Source organism: Chelmon rostratus, chromosome 2 (genome assembly GCF_017976325.1).
Source record: "Chelmon rostratus isolate fCheRos1 chromosome 2, fCheRos1.pri, whole genome shotgun sequence".
Classification (NCBI taxonomy): Eukaryota; Metazoa; Chordata; class Actinopteri; order Chaetodontiformes; family Chaetodontidae; genus Chelmon; species Chelmon rostratus.
In genome coordinates this window covers 6,039,696-6,061,246 of record NC_055659.1, presented here as the reverse complement: position 1 = coordinate 6,061,246, position 21,551 = coordinate 6,039,696, and the positions used below count along the sequence as shown (strand labels likewise).

At 39.5% G+C, this 21,551-nt stretch overlaps 2 protein-coding genes across 3 annotated transcripts in view; one reads left to right on the top strand and one right to left on the bottom strand.

The window, feature by feature from the left end:
* The first annotated feature begins 287 nt into the window (after window positions 1-287).
* Window positions 288-21,551, top strand: part of LOC121620225 (centromere protein P) — a 95,177-nt gene continuing 73,913 nt past the window's right edge. The window contains exons 1-6 of one of the 2 annotated variants that reach the window (XM_041956194.1): window positions 288-436; window positions 935-1,093; window positions 1,326-1,480; window positions 1,890-1,978; window positions 3,843-3,931; window positions 8,997-9,093. In XM_041956194.1, the coding sequence (XP_041812128.1) occupies window positions 936-1,093; window positions 1,326-1,480; window positions 1,890-1,978; window positions 3,843-3,931; window positions 8,997-9,093 (588 nt within the window). In that variant the 5' untranslated portion in view covers window positions 288-436; window position 935. Of the gene's footprint in view, window positions 437-912; window positions 1,094-1,325; window positions 1,481-1,889; window positions 1,979-3,842; window positions 3,932-8,996; window positions 9,094-21,551 lie in introns of both variants that reach the window. The other variant, XM_041956203.1, reaches the window with a different exon arrangement.
* Window positions 11,709-20,737, bottom strand: ogna (osteoglycin, paralog a). The gene is made up of 6 exons (XM_041956215.1): window positions 20,503-20,737; window positions 17,507-17,570; window positions 16,008-16,172; window positions 14,800-15,002; window positions 14,017-14,109; window positions 11,709-13,862 (listed from the first exon to the last, which is right to left on the bottom strand). Exons 1-6 carry the CDS (start codon window positions 20,656-20,658, stop codon window positions 13,692-13,694), a joined length of 852 nt encoding a protein of 283 aa, XP_041812149.1. The 5' UTR covers window positions 20,659-20,737; the 3' UTR covers window positions 11,709-13,691.

The following is a 21,551-nucleotide window of genomic DNA, read 5'->3' as shown; positions in this document are numbered from 1 at the left end:
TTCTCTTAATTAGTCAACTATTTTAGATTACCAACATGTGTGTCACATTGGGCTGTCTATGTAGAGGGGAGTCTCACAATTTCCACCCCGGAAAGATTTTTGTTTCGTGCCTATTAGCAATAATAAAGTGCCAACGTGTGCTTTTGAAATAAGTAACTATACACATTTACATATTTGTTTGTACAGAGAGACACGCTGTCTAAGCCATCTTCACAGACACAGTCTCCCCTCCCTCCGACACATGAAAAGTGGTACAGTCCAGAGGGCGCGAGGTTCCGAACTGTTTTGGTTGTTAGGGTGAGTGAAAACGAGAATCAGCTAGGAGAGGATAAGAATTTCATTTTACTGTAAAACAAATCTTGTATAACCTGTGAATTTTATTGCTTTAAAGTTACTTTTATTTAAAAAGTTTGACATTATAACGGACACGAATACGGTGAGTTAACTTGGCATGTCAGCTTCACTTAGCTACTGCAGTGTATTTGCTAAAGCCATCGTCGTCATTTTCGCTAGCTAGATTTCGCTACTGCTGCGAATAAAATTAACGTAACCCAAATAAACCCTTGTGACAGTGTATTTGTTTCATGATTTATACTATCAGCGACGCCATTAATGGTGGGGAGTGCATTCATACTAAAACACGATGGAAAAACGGTCTCTCAATTAATAAGTTTAGTTATCAGGCGAATATTCCAACCATTTCAATGCTGAATGGTCCCATAATCTCTCACTCCGTTAGCATTTTCTCATCATTCATTTGCTTTTCTGACATTCTCATGTAGCGTTCTCTCATCTGCAACATATTGGATATTATTCGTGCCTGTATGTGACATTTGTCTTATTAGCTTATGTATGCTGTATTGCCCTCTTCACACATAGAAACATAGAAATGTTTTTTTTCTCGTTGAGTAGTCAGTCAGTGTTTGTTCTTCAGGATGGAGGAGATGATGAGCAAGGAGAATATTGAGGAGGTGAAGGTGCTAGAGGCTCAGATTGAGCGTCTCCAGGCTGAAGTTGCAGTGTTGCAGGGTCAACAGCAGGACAACAACATGGACATAACATTCCACCTCAGAGGCCAAATGCAGGATGCAATGTGAGTTTCATTTTTAAGTCAACATTTATTTTTAAATCTGTCAACTCTCATTCACTTTAAAAGCTGTAGCATTTTCCCATATTTGCCTTTACATATTAAATCTACTTTTCTGTTAAACTTACTTTTAAGTACACCCAGGTGATGCAGAGGTGTGTGGGTTAATAGGAAATGGTAACCAGGATAGCTGAACTGCCATGAAAGTAAATGAACAGCATGTTGTCTGTCTGGTCAGGTCTTATATGTGCGGACAGAAACGAGCAGCGGGGAAGGAGAAGGTGCTGTCCAAGCTGAAGGAGGAGGTGGAGGAGCTGGAGGAGGATCTGAAGTGGCAGACACAAATGAATGGCATCAGTTTGAACAGCTGCACCACAAAGATTCTACAAAGCAGTAAGAGTACAAAGATGTCCAAATCCACAACCTTCTCTGTTTTTCTGACATTTTATAGATGAATGAGGAAAATAAGCAGCGTATTATTATCATGACCACACATCAAATTTTGTGATTTGAAAGGTACCCTGTGGAGTTTTTGACCACTAGTAGTGCTAATGTTGAAGAGTGGGCCTACATTTTATTTGTCCTCGCACAGCCTGTTGGTCTCACACTATTCCGCTGATTGACATTTGGCAGCTGTAACACGGCAAGAAACATAGCAATGTGCAAATGAAGACAGGGAAAAAGAAGGTTGCTAGCATGTAAACATGGGTGTAAACAATACAAGATTTGAAAGATTACCCCTTGTGATGTACTAATGTAATTACACTAGTAATGTGTGTCTGTGTGTCTGTGTGTGTACTAGGCAGCACTATGCTGGTCCAGCAGCTCTGTGTATCAGGTCACTGCTCTGAACTGGTCTTTCAAGTGGAGTTCCGGCTCTCAGAGGTCAAGGTGAGTCGTTTCATTGTTCAGTTAATCTGAGAGACCGACCCCGCTGTGGTCACCATTCCTGTAGGTTGCTAAAGATACTCCCACTGTCATCTCTTTACCAAAGCATCTGGCAAGTGGAGTTGGTTTATTGGGGCTTTTAGCCTTTCTGAGTGTATTGAAGCACCATGTTTCAGCAAAAGTGAGATCAGTCAGATGTCTTTACAAAAGCCTTTTCTAGTTTCCATCGATACATCACTTGTCATCTCATCACAAATTGCATGAAAGTGTGGATTCAATCTGTGCTGCTGGTTTTGCGCACGGACTAGTTGCTAGTGCTGGGTGCAGCCAGCAGAGGGCATCGGCGGGCCATCTTCAGTGTTTCACTGAGACGACATCAAGTGCACAGTTTAGATTTTAGCAGCTCTTCAGACCTCAGAAGCAGCTGTCAGACATGCAACACAAAGAAAAATCACTGTTAGGTCTGTATCATCCAATTAGACATCAGACCAAGCTGCCTCAGTGGATGGGACAGTGTCAGGTGGTATTAGGTAAAATCATGTCACTGGCAACAATAACAATTCAGGTTTATATGTAATCTCTTCAAAATAGTAGCATTATGTTTTTGTATGTTGTGATCACTCCCTCTAACTGAAAGTTCCAACTGGAGAATTGTCTAAATTAGATGTTTACATGGCCCCTTTTCATTTCCTCGTACACAAGCAGTTAATGCGCAAGAAATATGATAGAACGTTCCTCCAGGTGGAACTGGGTGTCCTTTGAAATCTTACAGTTCTAGTGCTAATATGATAATGATAATAAAATGATGATTTTAGCCATATCTAACTTTAACAACTATACACATGTTTTTCTGCAAAACGTTCTTTTGTCAAATGTCTAAATACAAGCACCCATACATGATCTCTAAATATAATTCAATCTACAAAACTGGCAAAATCAGATTTGAATCAGGAACTATCCAGTCAAATTTCAGGTTCAAGATTATGAATCTGACCACACATTTGATGACAACTTTCAGTACTTGATGGTTTTTGATACGCAGACACATTTTGGTCGAAAATATAGCTTCAATTGAGCTTCAATACGCAGCCCTACCTCCAGGCCTGTTAGAGGCACCTTTTGGACCGTCACAGAGATGGTTGGCCCTCAACATAAGTCAATACAATGTACATGTCAACAGTAATTTTAACTGTATTGTAGAGAGATTCTGTATTATTTTGATCTGTAAACTTGCATCATGTAGGTCCAACAGTCTTCTGGTTTTCATTCTGACTGGACTAACCCTCAGAACAGCTGGTTTCATTGAATCACTCCTGCCTGGCTCATGAAGTGTCATTAAAATGATGTTTTTTTTCTGAAGCTTTAACTTGTTTTAATAAACACATTAATTATTTGGCTGTGTAATTTGGAAACAGTCATTTTGTAAACATGCTCTCTTTTCTTGCCCTTTATTATAGTTGGATTAATACTTACTTTTTACAACCCTGATTCCAAAAAGCTTTGGACGCTGTGGAAAACGTAAATAAAAACAGAGTGCAATACGCTGTTTACTGACAACGATTTTCCGAAGTGGTCCCGAGCCAATAAAGTGATATCCTTTATACAATCGTGTTTCCCAGAGTGGTGAACCTCACTCCAGCATTGCTTGTGAACGACTGAGCTGTTCATACCCAATCATGATTGGGTGTGAAAGGGGCATCTCAACTTGTCACCTGTTACCAATGAACTTGTTTACCTGTGGAATGTTCCAAACAGGTGTTTTTGAAGCGTTCCACAGCTTTCTCAGCGTTTAGTTGCACCTGTCTCAAATTGATTGAAAGATGTCTTTTTTTTTTTTGACTGAGAAATTGGTGTGTTTGTTCTGCAGGAGGGTCAGGGATCCAAGAGGACGATCAGTGATCTGAACATGGTGATGGATGACAGTGACCTGCAGAACTTCAGCAGTTTCCTGTCTGGGTAAGAACTAATACTGCAGGAGTACTTTGGTACCCGAGTGGTGAGAGCGTATACTACATGGTTGCAGCCACTGGCGGTTGCATTCCAGGTTGCCACATTGTTCCCTATTCTATATGTTGTACCCCCCTTTCTCCCCTGTTTCTTGTCTGCCTCCAACTGTCTCTGTCCAGTAAGGCAATAAGGCAATAAAAAGTAAGGCAATAAAAATGAATAATAAAGACAACACTATTTCTGTTGGCTAAACATTTGCACATCAGAGTTGATCACAGGTGAACATTGACCTCTGAAATGGGGATCACACCAAAACAAGAGATGCATTCTTTAAAGTGTCAGTGGAACAGGCTTCAGTTGTGAAGAGACTGAGCAAACTGGTGCAACTATGACTGCACATTATATTAATAATAATTAACTTCATTTCTGTTGCACCAGTCAAAACCATTAATATCGAGCCAGTGTATCTGATAAAACATGGGGTCTAAACAATGTGGCTAATAGTATATGGCCATTACAACACTGCTGTGCACAAAACCAGGTCCATAGAAAAAATGGTTGGTGTGGAAAGTCTCTTGGTTTGCACAGAGCCTTGATCTCAACCCTATCCAACACATTTGGGATAAACTTGAAAGGTGAATGTGAGCCAGACCTTATCACATTACATCAGCGTTGGACCTCTCGCTCTTGTGGCTGAATGGGAGCAAATCCCTGCAGCCAGTTTCTAAAATATGGTGGACAGCCTGAAACCAGAAGAGTGAAGCTATAGCAGCAGATTAATGCCCATGGTTTTAGAATCACGTGTCCAACTGTCACATGTGGCTATAATGTTCAGGTGTCTACATACTTTTGGTGTATCCTCACATGGGTCAGCAACTAGAGGAATAGTCTGATTAAACTCAACTCAATAAACCTGAAAGCTGAATTGTGTCATATGTGAATCTGCTATCAGATTGGAGTTGATTGTAAAAAACTAATTGGTACATTATGAGTGGTGTGTTTGGACTGAAACCTGGCAGCCTGTCAGTTTATCATTTATTTACACTGTGCTCAGTCCAGCTCTACATATTTAATATTGGATATTATTCCTGCCAGGATTAGATATTATTCCTGTCAGCTGTCTTTTTAGTTCAACTCAAGTGTTTGTTAAAGTAGAAGAAGATGTCAAAGCGCGGCTGTCAACCAGCTGAACGTCCTCATTCACACATCCACTAGTTCTTACTCTGTCTGCTCTTTACTCACCAACAAGCCTTTCTCGCAGCAGACATTTTGACTTGTCAAGCACAGTTGTAACTCATTACATTCATCATCGCTGCATTCCATTTAGGTGTGCTGGCTTACTGGCACACCTACCTGTAAATGGAGCTCAGCCATCGTCACTATTAGTTACACCTGTTTTTATCCTGCTGTGACTGTTCAAAATATCTCGGCTGAATCTGGTCTGTTGAGGTTTACTCCATAATGTCTGGAGCTTTAATCACCATTTCTTTCTTCCCAGGCGCTTTAGACCAGAGGGAAAAATGTTCATTGTCATCAAAGACAATTTCGCCTCAGAATCTTTGTTTCACCTTTAATCTGATTTCTTTTATTACTTCAGGTATGAAGTAATATTTGACCTACATTTTAGGTAAAATGTAGGTATATATATATATATATATATATATATATTTTTTAATAAGTATATGTAATAAGTTTTTCAGCATGCAACACAGCAGTTTGCCTTGAAGCTGTGGTGAACTCTAGTCTTCACCTGAGCATCAGGAGCACCTGCTTTGGTCTTGACTCCTGTTAGATCTACGTTTTTTTTCTAAACTAAAGTGGTTGTAGATGTTGCGTTTTAGTACTCAGGTGCATCTTCTGTCTTGATAACCACGGCCTGCCAGAAAGCGCCTGTTTTGTCTGTGGATCAGCACCACAAAGCAGAAGTCTGATTTGCTCTATATCTGAGGCCAAACCACATCTGGATTGTATGGTCCATTCTGCAGAATCTGGCAAACAACAGATGGAAAAACACTGGAGATAATGATTCTGACACACTGCTGCTGTCTGATTCTGTGTGTGTGTGTATGAGAGAGCGATAGTGTGCTTGAGGGAGAGTCATAGTTTTATAGTCCAAATCAGACTGATAATCTTTAAGTCAAGCTGCTCTGACCTGTTAAAGATAATCACTGACACAGTGATTTTTATTGGCTATTTTTATTCAGCAGGCACGTCATTTTCACATCTGTTCTCCTATCTCCCTGAAGTGGTTTGTTAGCGTTGTGAGTGTTTGATACAACACTGTGGCCACTGTGGTCCGCTGTCAGTATCACGCAGCACTTGAGTCTGCCCTTTAGATTCTGGTAAATCACTATTTCATATTCCTTGGTTGTCTGTTTCTGACAACAGAAACAGTAAAATATTCAAATGAGAACAACTGAATTGTGAATTCAGCTGTATTAATGGACGGTACAGGTGATCAGAGAGTGGGAACGTGGACATGCTGTTCATGTGGTGCATTTTGTGATAGGCCTAGAGGAACTGAGGCAGACTGGATTATGTCAAACTTGCCTATGAACCTCTGCCATTAAAACACAGCGCTGTACTTGTCATATGGGGTTCCAAGCCAACTGATACATGAACAATTTTGATTCCCAGCCTGCAATTGAAGCAACACTGATCCAGGCTGACTACAGTACAGCTTGTGTTTCCTTGTCTAAGCCAGGCGGATAGTGTGAAGCCAAACTGTGCTGAGGTCAGGCCAGCAACAGGAGGTAACGGTCAGTTCTGAAACTAAAGGGGAGGTTCAAATCAGTCACCACTTTAAAGACATGGCAACACTTAACAGTATGCATGTATGTATTTTGGGCATTTAATGATGACAATGCAACACTATATCTGTAAATTTTTTGGGGGGGGTAAGCTGCAACATTCAATTAGTCAAAGGATTCATTTTCTAGGTAATATTAATGTCATCATTAATTTTTTTGGCAATCAACCCATTAGATTCTGGTATGTATTATGTATCTGAAAGTGCAGATCCAGATCTCTGACACCCCATTTACACCTAGTATTAAAATGGATACTGTATCTGGATATGTTTTGCAGATAATAAATGATGCAATCTTGCCTTTGTGTTTACACCTGATATTTTTTATTGTCATTATCCTTGTTAAGATCAGAACTCTGTCCTCCAGAGCAAAACCTGTGTGTGAGTAATCTGAGGTGGTAGCAAATCAGCCCCAGACTCCCTAAAATATAATATCTGAGTTTTGAGTTGTTGAGTTAGGGGAACCTTTAGAAACTTTGTGAACCGATGCCTTTGACAAATACTTAATTATTTGTCTCCTCTTGTAAATTCAGCAAATGTTATACATTATGTTATTCATTTCTTTAAATAAGTAGTATTGTGTTGGTTTTTCCATTTGTCTTTGAAATTCAAACTGCTGTTCAGGGCAGTGGAGGCTGAATGAACAGAATGTAAATTCTGCACTGTAGTTTCGGATTAGGCGACATGGATTTTGTTTGAGCGCATTCTTTCAAGTTACCTGTTGTTGTTGATCCAAAAATTATTATTTTTAAAGTGATAGCACGAATGTGTATAGGACTTGGTATCAACCTCAATCATTATTTTTTGTTTTTTTTGTTTTGTTTTATTCAATTTGATTTTTTTGGTACCATCTACAATGCTGCACCAATTCTAGCCTAAGTGTTTTCGTTTAATTTAATCTTTTTTCCACTGTTTGCTGCGAACAAATTTTACTGCTTCTTTGGGATGATGAACTTTCCAAGTCCACCCATCGTATTAGAACCACGACATGATTTGTACATGATAAGGTTTTGCACATACAACCACAATGGTTTAATGGCTTCTACACTGAAGATGCATCAAACTGCATCATTCGGAACCAGTAAGACCAAATCAATTCAATACAACAATATCAAACCAGGGATCAGTCTCTCTCTTATGCTCTCTGTCTGTGGAGTAGTGCTCCCTTATATTAGAGGGTGCTGCCATGTTTCCATCAGCTCTGTGTGGAATAACAGTCGTCTGGAAACTTCACCCGGTTCCCGTCTATCCCCGGGTCCCCATGGAAAACTCTGGAAAACCTTTCACAGACTGTCCCAGGCTCACTCAGAGTGAACCAGACCGAAACTATGTTTTCTTTTTTGTTTCTCTATTGCAATTGTGATATACAGCATACAGTATACAAAGAAGCAACCTACCTTTTACAGGTTTTGTGTGGGTAGTTCAGGGTTTTCTGTGTGAATGGCAGAGCTACAACAAGGTTATGCTTGTTGGACATATTGTATTAAGTATAATAATATTTAATGAAATCTTTAAAGAAGCTTCTATTCTGTTCCCAATTTAAGTCACCATTAAGTAAATTGATTTCTTAGCCTGCTGCCTGGTAATGTTACAAAGTCATTGAAATTGAGCCCTCTGCAGTAAAGACTGAGCCTCTGTTAACTGTACTTAATAGTACAATTGTGAAGGACAATAGCAAACTGGTCCAGAGAGCATAATTGAATTGTAACAGGTCGTGATTTAAAGTTTTTGTGTTTGTTGTTGAGTGAAATGCAGATTTTTAATGACAAAGTACAGCCAAGTGCACCTTCCCACAGCTGCTAGTGTGGATGTAGATTCGTTTCAGCCTCGTTTTTCTGTCATTCCTGTCTCGCATCTCTGACATAACAGATACACTTAGATTTAATGAATCCATCTGTCAGCATGGGCAGTGTAACAGTTTGCATTTTACATGTGGAACTACAGTGATTGTGTGCTGAGTTTTAAGTGCAGGTAGGTGAACAGCATGCAGTAATGTGCCTGAGCACATTCAGTTTAGACACAGCTGCAGGACTGAATGTACTCATGCTACACCTTCTGTGTAGACACAATGTTATTCTTTATAACACTGTACCCTTGTCAACAATGCAATAGTAATGGATTACTTTTAATAGCACCTTCTGGGATGTGTTGTATTCAAACAGATTTTTTTTTTTTTACTGATCACTGATTAAAATCACCAACTTTGAGGTGGCAGAACTAATAAATTACCTTAATGTTTTAATGCTGTATGTAATGTCATTGCAGTGTGGAGGAGAGCAGTGATCTTCCGCTGTTCTTCAGGACACTCAGGACTTTCTCAGACAGGTGTGATGACCGGTGCAGAACTTTTCAGCACTTCCAGGTAAGTGAAGATAAACCTGCACGAAAATGAACTTAAAACTGGTCGCCTCAAGCTCACACTGCTGCATTCCACGGTGTCTAATTATTTGTGTGTTTTTGACAAACTGTCCCTCACAATGAATATGGAGGACTGTCTGGAGTTGGATCAGGTTGGTCCTTTCTTCCAGTGCAATGTGTTTAACACCACTACTAACAGTTTTTTGAGACATGGCAGCGTTTGGTCCATGAGATTACCCCAGCCTTTCTTTAATTGTTTGTGTATGAGTCTAGAAACATGAGGGAACATTTTTGACTTGTTGCTCAATGACATCTCATTTGTGGGGGACAAGATGCATCAGTCTTTTCCGAATTCTTTCAGTGGGGAGACCAGATGGTCCATCAGTCAGTCAGTGTGAGGACAGATAAACCTAAAATGGGAACTTTAAGTTGGATTTAACCTTTAACCTCTTCTTGACCCCTGCTGGGTTTCACCCTCATCCATCAGTAGAAAGCCCTTGTTGTCTTTTCCAACTTAAAGGCCAGAGTGCAAGTCCAGAAGACAGGGTTTCGCTTTGTGGCCCAGAAGAGCTTCAGGCTTCAGAACAACAGTAGTTGTACGCTGGCTTTGTTTTGCAAACCCCTTACGACCCACTGCTTCACCCATGGGACCGCAATATAATATATGTAACAATAGATTAGACTTTGTAGTCACTGTATAGGGGTTGTCAGCTGTATGTCAACCATGAAAATACAATGACATCTCCAAAAAAGTGCCACTTTATACAGGGGTTATTGTTTGTAAACTGCTTTTGCTTTAGGCTGATCAAAGAGTAGAAAAATGAAGATTAATGCATTGGGTGTGAATTAGTGTGAGCATGGTAAATGTCAGGGTGGGACTTTATTAAAGACGTAGCAGAATAATGTCAAATAGTAAATCTAGCTGCAGCAGCAATATGGAACCTATTCTGCTGTTTACTTGGAGAATGTAACATTCTGCCAAGTTGGCTGGACTGAAGGAGGATTAACCCACATTTTCCATACTGGCCTGTGTGCTCTAAACTCTAATTTTGCTTTAGTTGCATTTTCTTCAGTGTTATTATGGAAAAATGTAATTCCCATTGTAACTGTTCTGCTGTAATGTGGGCAGTGCCATGTATGTGGATTTCCATGCATTAATGACACACAGACATCAACATGTATTAAGAGGACTTAACAAATAAAGACATAAAACACAAAAAATTCTCACACAGTCCAGGCCAGGAATGTTAACATTTTTGTAGCTGGTAGACCACGACATCTACCAGTCTGTCACTGTTGGACTACAGGACTGCAGATGATGGCTGGCTATGTAGCAATTACAAACCACAGACATTTACCAGCATGTGGCCAATCAGTGATTGGCATTTCTCCATCGAGGACATATTTCTTTTAAATGTCTCTGCACTCAGACACACAAACATGCAGAGACTCTCCAGTCAGCCGTGGGGAATGGTGTAATGCAGTTAGCGTTTTTGTTCTGCTAGCCATGTGGCTTAAAGATGGTGACATCAGTTGGTAATTTTAACACTTTTCAATTGCTTGACGATATTTTTAAGGTTCATATCTATATTTGAGTGTATAAAACATTCATTAACAACATATACTGTCGATATTTGCCCTTTGATTTAACATAAACAGACATTTTGATAAGGACTCCTTGAATCTGAATATAGAAGAATTGCGATGAAGATGACTGTACATACTGAGCGGGACATTTTACAGTGTAAAAAAATCTTCCTTGCTCTCTTGCTGACAAATGATAAAATTACCTCAAACAGGTCTTTGACATTTCCGTACTGATGTTTCTTATTGTACCACATATACTGTATGCTGATCATGATAATGGAAGCAGTGCCCTCACTGCATTTGCAATTAAAAGACACAACATAAACCCAATGACATCAAATTGTCTTTATGAAGCTTTGCCATTATCAGTACCTTGTATGGCGCTTTAAGCTAAAAGCTGACTGTGAACTGAAATGAACATTTCAACCTTGTAGGGCTGCTGGCAGGGCTTGGGATACAATATTTGGATGTTTAAGAGATTGGCTTGATTTTTCTTTATACTAGGACTACAAGAATAGCTGTAGGCTCCATTGCTACCTAGTGGATGACATACATCTCAAATACATAACTACACATCAGGGTTCTGGGAATACCATGTAGAATGTTTCCTACTAGTTTCTGGTGCTGGTGAAGGTTGTTTGTTTGCAGTAAAGACAACATTAAAGAAGTAGAAGAAAGAAACACAATCTGACACATCTTAGCAAACCTCCTGCTAGCTACCGTTCTATATCACAGTGAATGAAAGAGCGTAAACACAGCGACAGCAAGGCAGTAGTCCCTATTTAGTAATAGGACAAGGTAAAGCATGATACGGCCTGATCATGTACGAATCATCTGTCTGCTGTTAGTGATGCTATCTACAGGTGTAATCCGAAGTTGTAACTCTAAACCAATGTCATCTACAATGGGACTGACATAACCACCGCCGAAACCCCTGTGTAAAGTATAATTGAAGTTTTTGTTTTTTTTCACACTATACCTTACATGTGAAGCAGAATTGAGCTATGATTCAAAACACACTTTAATTAAAAAATTGTAACTTTATTAAAATATCTTAAAAACATAGCCATGTCACTTACACATCTTCCTGTACACCACTGTCTTATTCACATCAGTAATAATTTCTAAGGTGGAAGGAAAGATTTAGGGACAAAAGCAAGACATTTTAAAAGCAGACAAAGTAAAAAGGAGTAACTTTCACATTACTATAGTTCATAGATACATTGTTCCCCAGTTCACTTCAACTGAAGTCTATAAATTAAAAACCAAAGTGAAGCTAAGTCACAAAATGCATGAGAAAGCTTGCAGTTGGGCAAGCCCTTATGGAAAGGCATTTTGTAATGGAATAATTCACACTGAATTTAATTCACACAGAGGCAGAGCAAAACCTGCAGTGTTGTAATCATTTCTAGTAATTTTCTGAGAGAACACTCAATGAGACAGTAATCTAACATGTCATTAATACTTGGAAAATATTTCACCTCAAAATATCTAAAAACAGTGTCTGTTTCTTTAAACCAATATTTTCAGTCACTGGTGATTCTACTTTCAAAACCTTTATTATTTTTGTAATGTGTTGGCCTCAAAGACAGCCTAAATCTCACAAACTCATTTTCTCTACAATTTTAGTCTGGAAATTTTAAAATGAAGCATGCAACAGCATTAATACACATAATCAAACAATGCACTTAAGTCATGTATTCTTGCAGTGATATCTGTCCAAATGAAATTCCTGATGACCTGCAGTGAGAAAGATGAAACGTGTGATCTGACTAGAAAAACGTGTGAGTACGTTAGAAGCACCTGCTGGATATTTGACTTGTAACTTTAAGTTTAATTTAAAACCTTGAAGTGAGAGCTTTTACTCTAGTAAGATGTCAGTGTCGGTTGCTGTAATATTTTGTTATCCTGTTATCTACTTATAGTTACTTATAGCAACAAAATGCTTTCTTTTTTAGGATTCATTCCACAAAGCATGTGAAAACATCAGCCTGTTGTGTTTTAAACAATTGGAACAGGTAGTTACAAGCAAGCCTGTTGGCTTGTGATTGCATGTTTGTTGATTCAATGTAGTTTGTGTAGTTTAACTCATCTAGGTAGTACAGCGTCAGGTCAAAATGAAACGTAGAATTGGACTGTCATTGTAGAGCTGTTAACGCTTCTCCACTCATTCATGGGGTTACATCAGTTCTACTGGCATTACGTCACCTGTAGAAACAAGGCACCTCATCTGTTTGTCTTCTGAACAGGTGGCCCAAATCTTTTCAGGCTTTTTGTCATTTGTCAGTCCACCTGGTAAGGATTTAGTATGCTTCAAACAACATGCTTGTCATATTTATTAATCGCATCCTAAGCCTGCTGTCTGATCGTGGAATGGAAGGCTGTTTTGGACAATTTTTGTTGTCCAAAACTGACAATTTGACGGACAGTGCGCATTTTAAGCAGTGATTGGGCAGGAGTGAAGACTTGATAAAGTAGGCAGGGCCTACCATCACTTTACTTGTGCACATCCGAGTGAATAAATGCCTTTCAGGAAAGAATGTCTGAAACGGAGCTCACAGGCTTTTCAGCCTGCCTTGTAGTAAGGATATTCACTACCAGTAGAAACACTGATTTTTGACATTGTGTGACAGAAAACTTAGTTTGAATCATATTGACGTCTTCACATCCTTCTCAGGTGGTTTTGCACCAATTCATGTGAGTGAGTGAATTCATGTGAAACTTCCTGTAGACGTTTAAATGCCTGGTTCTCCCCTCCAGTCAGTAGAACTGAGGAAGACCACAGTAGAGAAATTCCTTCAATTCTACACCTTCAGTCCAGTGAGATGTTTCATTTCGACCTGACAATGTCACAAGCTGTTTGTAGGTTTGCTGAAGTAAAAACATTGGCAACTTAACCCCCACCACGGGACCAGCACCCCAAAATCCAGAACTTCACGGTTTCCCCCCCAGCACTCTGTTGTGGGAAAACTGCTCCATTAACAACAAAGGGGCTACAGTAAAGTTTGTGCCTCCTCAGCGGTACCGTCCGACAGGCAGTACCTTCATACAGGTGAAGCTATCTGGATACTTAGACAGCACCACCGGGTTGCCGTCCAAACGGACCTCACTGAGGCTTGGTCGTAGGTAGTAGGTGTCATTGGACCTGCAGAAGGTGTCGACGCTGACCTCTGTAATATTGTTGTTCTGGAGGAAATGGAAACAATGTTGAGAATGTGACAGTAAATAAAATCTTAGCTTTAAATAATAAATGTAGAACACAGCAACTTATACAACAATTAGGGTGTGTAAGTTGTCTCCGAATTAATTTGTGCATATTTTGCCAGTAAAAGATACAAACCTGTAGATGTAAGATTCGAACATTGTCAGGGATGTGTGGAACAGCCTCCAGCTGGTTATCTGCCAGGAACAGGTTGATCAGCTTGGTCATTTTCTGTTGGGGAAACAAATTCACACCGTGGGGATGGAATAGATTCAGTTCAGTTGTTGTTAGTTGTCCTGTCACTGTGTGGAGTGTGAAGGTGTACTCACAAATATATGCAGTGTACTTGGCTGGAAACCACATATGTTTTGGTAGTAAGTTGTGATAATGAGTTACTGGGATCCAGTGATGTTTTGGGGAAAATATTCTTCATAATTCTTCTACATAAAGTACAAAGCTGATGTCAGGATGTGGTTAACTTAGCTCTGCATAAAGACTCACTAATTAACATGTTTTATCTCGTTTCTTTAATGTGTGCACAAACAGGAGTTAGAAGTTGAACCTATTTGAACAACAGCAAGGTGTTGTGAGTGTGTATAGCTTCCACACCTAGCAGCTTAGGTTGTATGATAGTACATTGTATGATATATTAGAATATTTGTGCAGAGACGAGCTTCATGGGCACAGTACAGGATTTGGACAACCTGCCTTCATCTTCAACATTGCAGTGCTGAGCAGAGCTGTCATGGCTCGCTGTCACCTCACTGTCACTTTTATTGAAGCTTTTGTTAATTTGTTTCTATCTCTCTGAAGGTCTCTTGCTAATTATAGAGGAACGGTTCTGTTAAGTATTTAAAAATGCACTGATTTGCCCCTATTCTTTTCCTTATGTAAAATGTTGGGAGAGGTAATGATGTGTACCTTGAAAGCATTCGCTTTGACACCCCTGGTTTTGAGGAGGTTGTTGTTGGCGTTGAAGGATGTGAGTTTGGCAGGGAGCATAGGAAGTTTGACCAGTCTGTTCTCCGCCAGAGACAATTCCTCCAGCAGGGTTAGCTTAGAGAACGCCCCATCTTCAATCTCGGAGATCAGGTTCCCCGTCAGGTCAATCCTCTTTAGAGTCACTGTTGATAGATGAAAAAAAATTGACAGTTGTATCCATTGTAGACATCTGGGGTTTATTAGGACTGAAGCTGAACTTAAAGTCACAGTTCAGATTTTTTTTTGCCATAAATTGGTATGAGTTACTCAGTGATGGTGATGTGATGAATAAATGGGAAAGAAAAGGGAAGAAACATGCACGGTTTGAGATTTGCTGATGCTGTTCATACTTCACAGAGCTGAGCAGGGAAATGGCAGACGCAAAGACAATTTATAACTGTGAGTTTTGGCTAACAGTCATCTGAGGCAGGAAACTTAAATTCTGTGTCAGATGTAATTGATTGCGCCTTCTTTAATAGCTGTTTGTTGTGTAGTTCAGATAGACTTTTCTGCTAAGTTCCAATAATTTTGCTACTGGCTTTCATCACCCTTGTTAATGATTGTTTTCTGTTTAAGGTTGATAGACCACAGATAAATGTTAATGCGAAAACTAATTCAACAAAAGATGTATAAAACAATGTCATCAGGGATCTGTCAACCCGTAACTTGACTAGCTTCCTTGGACAAAAAAATCTGTCTTTATTTCTGTCTTTATAGCTATCTGTATTTCTATCAAAGATAATCTTATTGTCCTTTATGTTTACCAAATACTTGTAAGACTCAACAATCTTAACATCTTGTCAGTTAATTATAGTGTTCACAGGAGTTGGGTGGTGGTGTTTGACTTCAATGCACATGTTCAATTCTAAAACGGCTTCTTTACACCAGTTAAAAAACTGGTTCAAAACAGCACCATGAGATATTTCAGCATTGTTCTGAAACCCATGTCTTTTAAACTATACACCTCCAGTTTGTTATGCAGGCTTTCAGCTGTAGGCAGTCTCCAAGCCCAAGCAGAAGAGATAACCCTGATGACATCACTATGACATCATCATGAGCTAAATTTTCTGAAATTTAATTTGACAGCTGCTTGGAAAAACTCGGCTGATAAATCAACAGGTTGTGTTGGAGACAGTTTTCAGACCTACCAATATCAGCAAAGTCTTTGGTGCTGATCTTTTTGATCTTGTTGAAGCGGGCATACAGGTAGGCCGTCTCTTTAGGCAGGGTGGGGACAGAGGTCATGTCCGGACTGACCTCCTCACAGTACACTGAACCAGTCAGACACACACACAGCAGGCAGGTGGGCAGGTCTGCAACAGAGGAATCAAACAAACATCAAGCCGTGTTCAGGATTGTCTTCTACGATCTTGTTCACGTTTATATCAGTAGAGGCGTGTTGCAGGCAGAATGGAAAGATTTGACTGATTTTGCTGTGGTGCACTTTTAAGAACCAACCACTGATCCAAGTCAGTTTGATTCACACTAGGGCTGCAACTAAAATGAAGGTGATTACTCAAATGTCTTGTTTTGTCTGACCAACCTACAAAAACCCAATAATATTCAGTTCATCACATAAGACAAAACAACAAAAACATTCAATTTGAGAAGATGGCCATAGGGTATGTTTGGTAATTTTCTCTGAAAAATAACTTAAACAATAAATTGATGATCAAAATAGTTGTGAATTAATTTTCCATTGATTGAATAATCAATTAGTTGTCTGATCAGCTGTAGTCAGTCCTCTTTCATATGACACAACAGAATACCTTAACCACACCATTCAGTCAGCCCTGCATTTTTTTACCTGTGTAGTTTGAAAGAGAATACAGAATAAACACATTTAATGAATAGCAGCCATCGTATATCCGTATTGCTTCACATCTTTACTAATGTAACGTGTTCATGTTGTCAGTCATCCCTAGCTCACCTGTCAATAGTTCAAACTGCACCAATGAGTTTCCTAACTGGTACAAAGAAGAGATTTCCCTTGTACTAGCCTCTCTGTACTGGTAACCAGTGAAACATAGGTTGATTCAATTCTTTAAATTTGTCTTTAAATGCTCGCATGGACTGATGCCATCTTGCATTTCCTAACTCCTCACTGTAAGGTCTTTAACACCTATCACCACTTTTAAATCCTGCCTAAAGACTCATTTTTACAATTGCCTTTCAGTCCCCTTAATTAATATAGCTCAACAGTTGGTTTAATTGAGTCTCTTACAGTTATGTACGTATTTATTTTTGAATTTATTTGACTGTAGTTCTCTTTGTAAAGCACTTTGGTAAACACTCTATACGTTTGACTATAACTACTGTAGGATGGTTAACCTTACACTTCAAAGTTCTCCACACAAGTCAGCAACACTATTCTGCTGGGCAATAGTTCCCCAAAACCCATTAATGTGGACTTTGAGATAGACATTGTGAACAACACTGAACAACCAACCCATAACAATCCTCATTATCTTATGAGAAACCTGTAGTTTGTCTCTGAGTGTCTTTCCCAGATTTTCAAACCATTAAAAAAAGATTGAGTCAAAGCATTTCAAAACAGTGGATGAGCAGTTTTGCACTCCCCCTATATTTTAAATTTGATGTTTCCGTGTGTATGACCATGTGGACATGAGGTAAACAGATCTCTTACCAGAGGCGTCTCCTCCTTCTGAGAGTGGGCTGTCATCAGGTTCATCAGCAAGAGGCAGCTCCCTCTGCAGGAGAAAACATGGCCTGTTCATATACCGGCCAGCTCACTGACCAGAGCGAAACATTGACGCTGCCTGGATTAGGAGGTCAGTTTTGGAAATATGATAACACATTGTACTGTGTCATATTTTAGGCAGAAACCATTATCATTTGAAGAAAAAGATCATACAAATATCTGTACTGCATTGCGCTTGGCTCAGCCAGGAGTCTTGATAAATCTAGCATGTAAGAGGCACCTTTACTTTGGCGGTACAAAACTGTTCTTCATCTAAACAACTAAACAAGCTGGTCAGGTTTTGGTTTGGTTTGATTATAACGATTAAACCAAATAAAATGAGAGACACTCACAGTTTAACAGTTTTCTTTCACAGCCATTTAGACCAGGGTAAACCCAGTGTTTTATTTGGAGAAAACAGTACATACTGATCTTGACAGTGGCAATGCACAGTTTTACTGTAATTAATTAATTGTTAACGGTGAGTGTGGTAACTGAATGTGTGATGTTAGCCATTAGATGACAACAGCATTTACACTGATAGACACTGTGTAAATTAAGTGGACATCCAGCCCATAAACGGCACTATGTTTAAACATACCCCACAGGGGTCTGTGTTGGTGGGGACGTGTTTTTGAAATACAAGGTCAGAAGATGAAAAATGATCCACAAAGTCCAGTTTCAGTAACAGATCTGTAATTTTTTAACACCAAAACACTAAATAGCGGTTTATAATATGTGAGCGATATTTTGTAAACTCTGGAAAGTTATCACGATGGTAGTCACTTTATCCGCTGTTTGCACAATGTCCAGGTGAACGCTGTTCACTTTAAAGTCATCTACCAAGAATGCGTGCTTACATGTATTTGATGGGCTGCACTTAGTGGCATATTTCTGTTGTTGGTCTGAACACAGACTCTGTTCAGTGCCCTCACTATCAACGATCTGAGTTTGATCCCTAAGATATAGTTGCTAGCAAATCATTCTTTAGTTGTCCACATTATTTTCCACAGCTGGCTACTGGTTGTCAACTGGCCACAGCCTTAGCTGCTACAGTTTGCATTATTGTAGGTATTGGTGAGCTGCAGTGTTGAAGAGATTGCTCCTTTTTTGTTTTGTGGTGAAGACACTTTGATTCCCTTTGTTGTCCTGCGTTGCTGGCTCGGATGTCTGACACTGTCCTCTTGATATTCAGCTGTTGTAGATGAGTAAGCACACCTGCTTAGTCCATCTTTTTAGAAGTGTCTCTGTACTGACAATGACCCATGACCAGGCTTTGTAAAGTGAAACTTGTGTCATATTGTAGTGATGCCATGTTGAAGCCAATGAGAATCCGATTAGTTTGAAGGTTTTGTGCATTCTTAGCCCCTGACCCCGGAGGCCTTTAGATCTTTGGAGGCTCTGATAAAGAGTTTTGGGCGTGTGGACGGCTCCTGGAATATTCAAACCTTTGAACTGTGATTTTGTAACGTCAGTCACCAATGAGCCATTTGTCACTGAAGCTCATGAATCTGAGGGTACATCTGGAGGGTCGCAGCTAAAAAGCATCTTCATAAATATTCAGCCAATCAAGCTAATCTGCTACCAGTAAAGTGACTATTAATGAAAGTTGGAATCCTACATCACCATTGGTTTAATGGTTGTTTAATTTATCCTCATCATCCAAACTATCCCTGAGTAAAATACCGACCCCGCTGCTGGGTCTCTGAACTAACTGGCTCAAATCCAGTGAAGGAAACAGAGCTTTCCACATTTTGGACAAAAAACGTTGCTTAAATGAAGCTTGTGGTTAATTGAAGCAGCGGTAAAGGGTATGAGTCCTGTCCCTGAAGGGTCTGGCACTGACAGAGTGTTTGTATGAAAAACAGCTGGTCCCAAATGAAGCTTTTACTCATTACAGCTGAAGTTACGTTTCATAGCCATATTCACTCACACTTATTTCCCTTCATCCTCCGGGTTGTTTGTGGATATTTCATCTCCTGCAAGTGTTTCCGAAGGACAAACCAGACCAGACGTTGGTTTTGGTTTGTACAAATATTTCTTGAAGAGGTTAGTGTGGTTAGGTGAGGGCTAGTGTGGTTAAATCAGGGTTTGTCTGGTGGAAGATTAAGTTATACACAGAGCTGTGTGTGTGTGTGTGTGTGTGTGTGTGTGTGTGTGTGTGTGTGTGTGTGTGTGTGTGTGTGTGTGTGTGTGTGTGTGTGTGTGTGCGTGTGTGCGCGTGTGTGCGTGTGTGTGTGAGAGAGAGAATGAATTATTATCTCTGAGGAGGACAGTGAAGTCAAGTGCAGACAGTTTCTGTTGTTAGCAAATTGAAGAAAATACACTCAATTAAATTAAACCATGAAGTGGATTATTAGATTTTAGAATAATCTGATTATTGATTTTGAATATTGCCAACTATTAAGCATGACCTAATTGCCCCTGGGGATTAGTACAGTCTTATCCTCTCTATTTTTTCATGTGTTTTCTTTATATTTTATTATTATCATTATTATTATTATTATTATTATTATCCCTGTTAGCAGACATTTCTGTTATAAGAGAGATCTGTCTGGTATTACAAAACATCCTGGCTGTGTGTTTCTGTGCTCATATTAGGTAGGTTGTTTATTTTAATTTAATCCTGTTCACAGGATTGCATATTTTTATTTGTGTTTAGAAATGAATCTTTATCATTTCAATAAATCACACTGAATTGCTATGTAACAGTGATAATCACAAATTTAGGGATTGTCTTCTGAAGTCATGCTGCAATTGACTTGCAAAAACTAACTAATCAAAACAATTGACTTGCTGACACTTGTGGAAAAATGCGTTAAAGCTGGAGCAAATCACTAAGTTTAAAATTTCAAAGCATAATTAATGTAAATTCACTTGTCAGAGTTATTGAAGAGAACGTTTTTGGCACAGAAGCATGATGTAATTAATAAAGTTCCTACCCTAGCCCTCCTTGATTTGAAATGGTCGCTGATGTATCTGTTCCACTCCCTGCCATGTAGAGATCCCGGTATCAGCTGTGAGTCTTGGTCAGACCCTCTGGCTGAGGCTGCTACCAGCCAAGGCACCAGCATACAGGTGAATAAGAGAGCCTTCATGCTGTCCAAAGCAGTGTGATGCCGACACACCAGCTCGCCTTAAAGCCTGAGTTTGGGTCAGCAGCTGCTCTCTGCTACAAGCCCCTGTTGGGATGTGTCAGATGACTGTATTTAAAGGCTGAACCAGTAGCTTCAAGCAGACTCTTAAAGCAGAGTTTATAGAGCAGAGCACTTAACCCTTCCCTGACCACCCACCAGTGAGAGAGAGAGAGACAGACAGACACAGACAGGATGTACAGAAAGAGGCAGACACAGACAAAAAAAGGCACATATGGAAAAAGACAAAAGAGTCAACGAGAGACTAAAGCATCAGTGTTTTCTTTAAAATATCTCTTAAATGTGTACAGGAAAAAATACACACTGCAAAAACTGCAGAGAAAGCAGGAAAATTGAAAGTTGACAACCACAGTGTGAGTGTGTTTTGTCAGGAGGAATGTCTGTGGTCTCTGCCCAGCCACTCAGTAATGACTCGTAATAACCAACCTATCTTTCATTAGGCTGGATGAGTGTTTTTTCTGCACTGGCTCTGTTTTTCTCTCAGCCACTGGTCAGACAACACATTTAACAGCCGTTACACAGACACTGATTATAGGCTAAAATTTATGTGATTACTTTGGACTGACCAATAGTCGAATCTGCTTTGCTTTCTAGACGACTCCTCTCAGAGTGACTGAGGTTTCAGGTTGGGGTTTATGTTACTCAGAGCTTTCACCTCCTTTAAATTATCAACCAATGGAGCTTGTTCTGGAAAAGCAATGGTTTCTCAGCTAAAATCAGGGCAGTACAATGTGAATACACAGTTATACAGACAAAACTTAAGTGTAGGAATGAAGAGAGTACTAGAATATTGCACTCAGGTAAACATACTGTTATTTTAAAGACGTTTTACTCAA

What these genes read in the sequence shown, in the direction of transcription:
- ogna (XM_041956215.1), bottom strand. Translation starts at nt 20,658, where the DNA reads ATGAAGGCTCTCTTATTCACCTGTATGCTGGTGCCTTGGCTGGTAGCA. An exon ending in TCAAATCAAGGAGGGCTAGG is followed by an intron (nt 17,571 to 20,502) that starts GTAGGAACTTTA and finishes TTTCTCCTGCAG; the next exon opens with AGGGAGCTGCCTCTTGCTGA. An exon ending in TTCGAATCTTACATCTACAG is followed by an intron (nt 13,863 to 14,016) that starts GTTTGTATCTTT and finishes CATTTCCTCCAG; the next exon opens with AACAACAATATTACAGAGGT.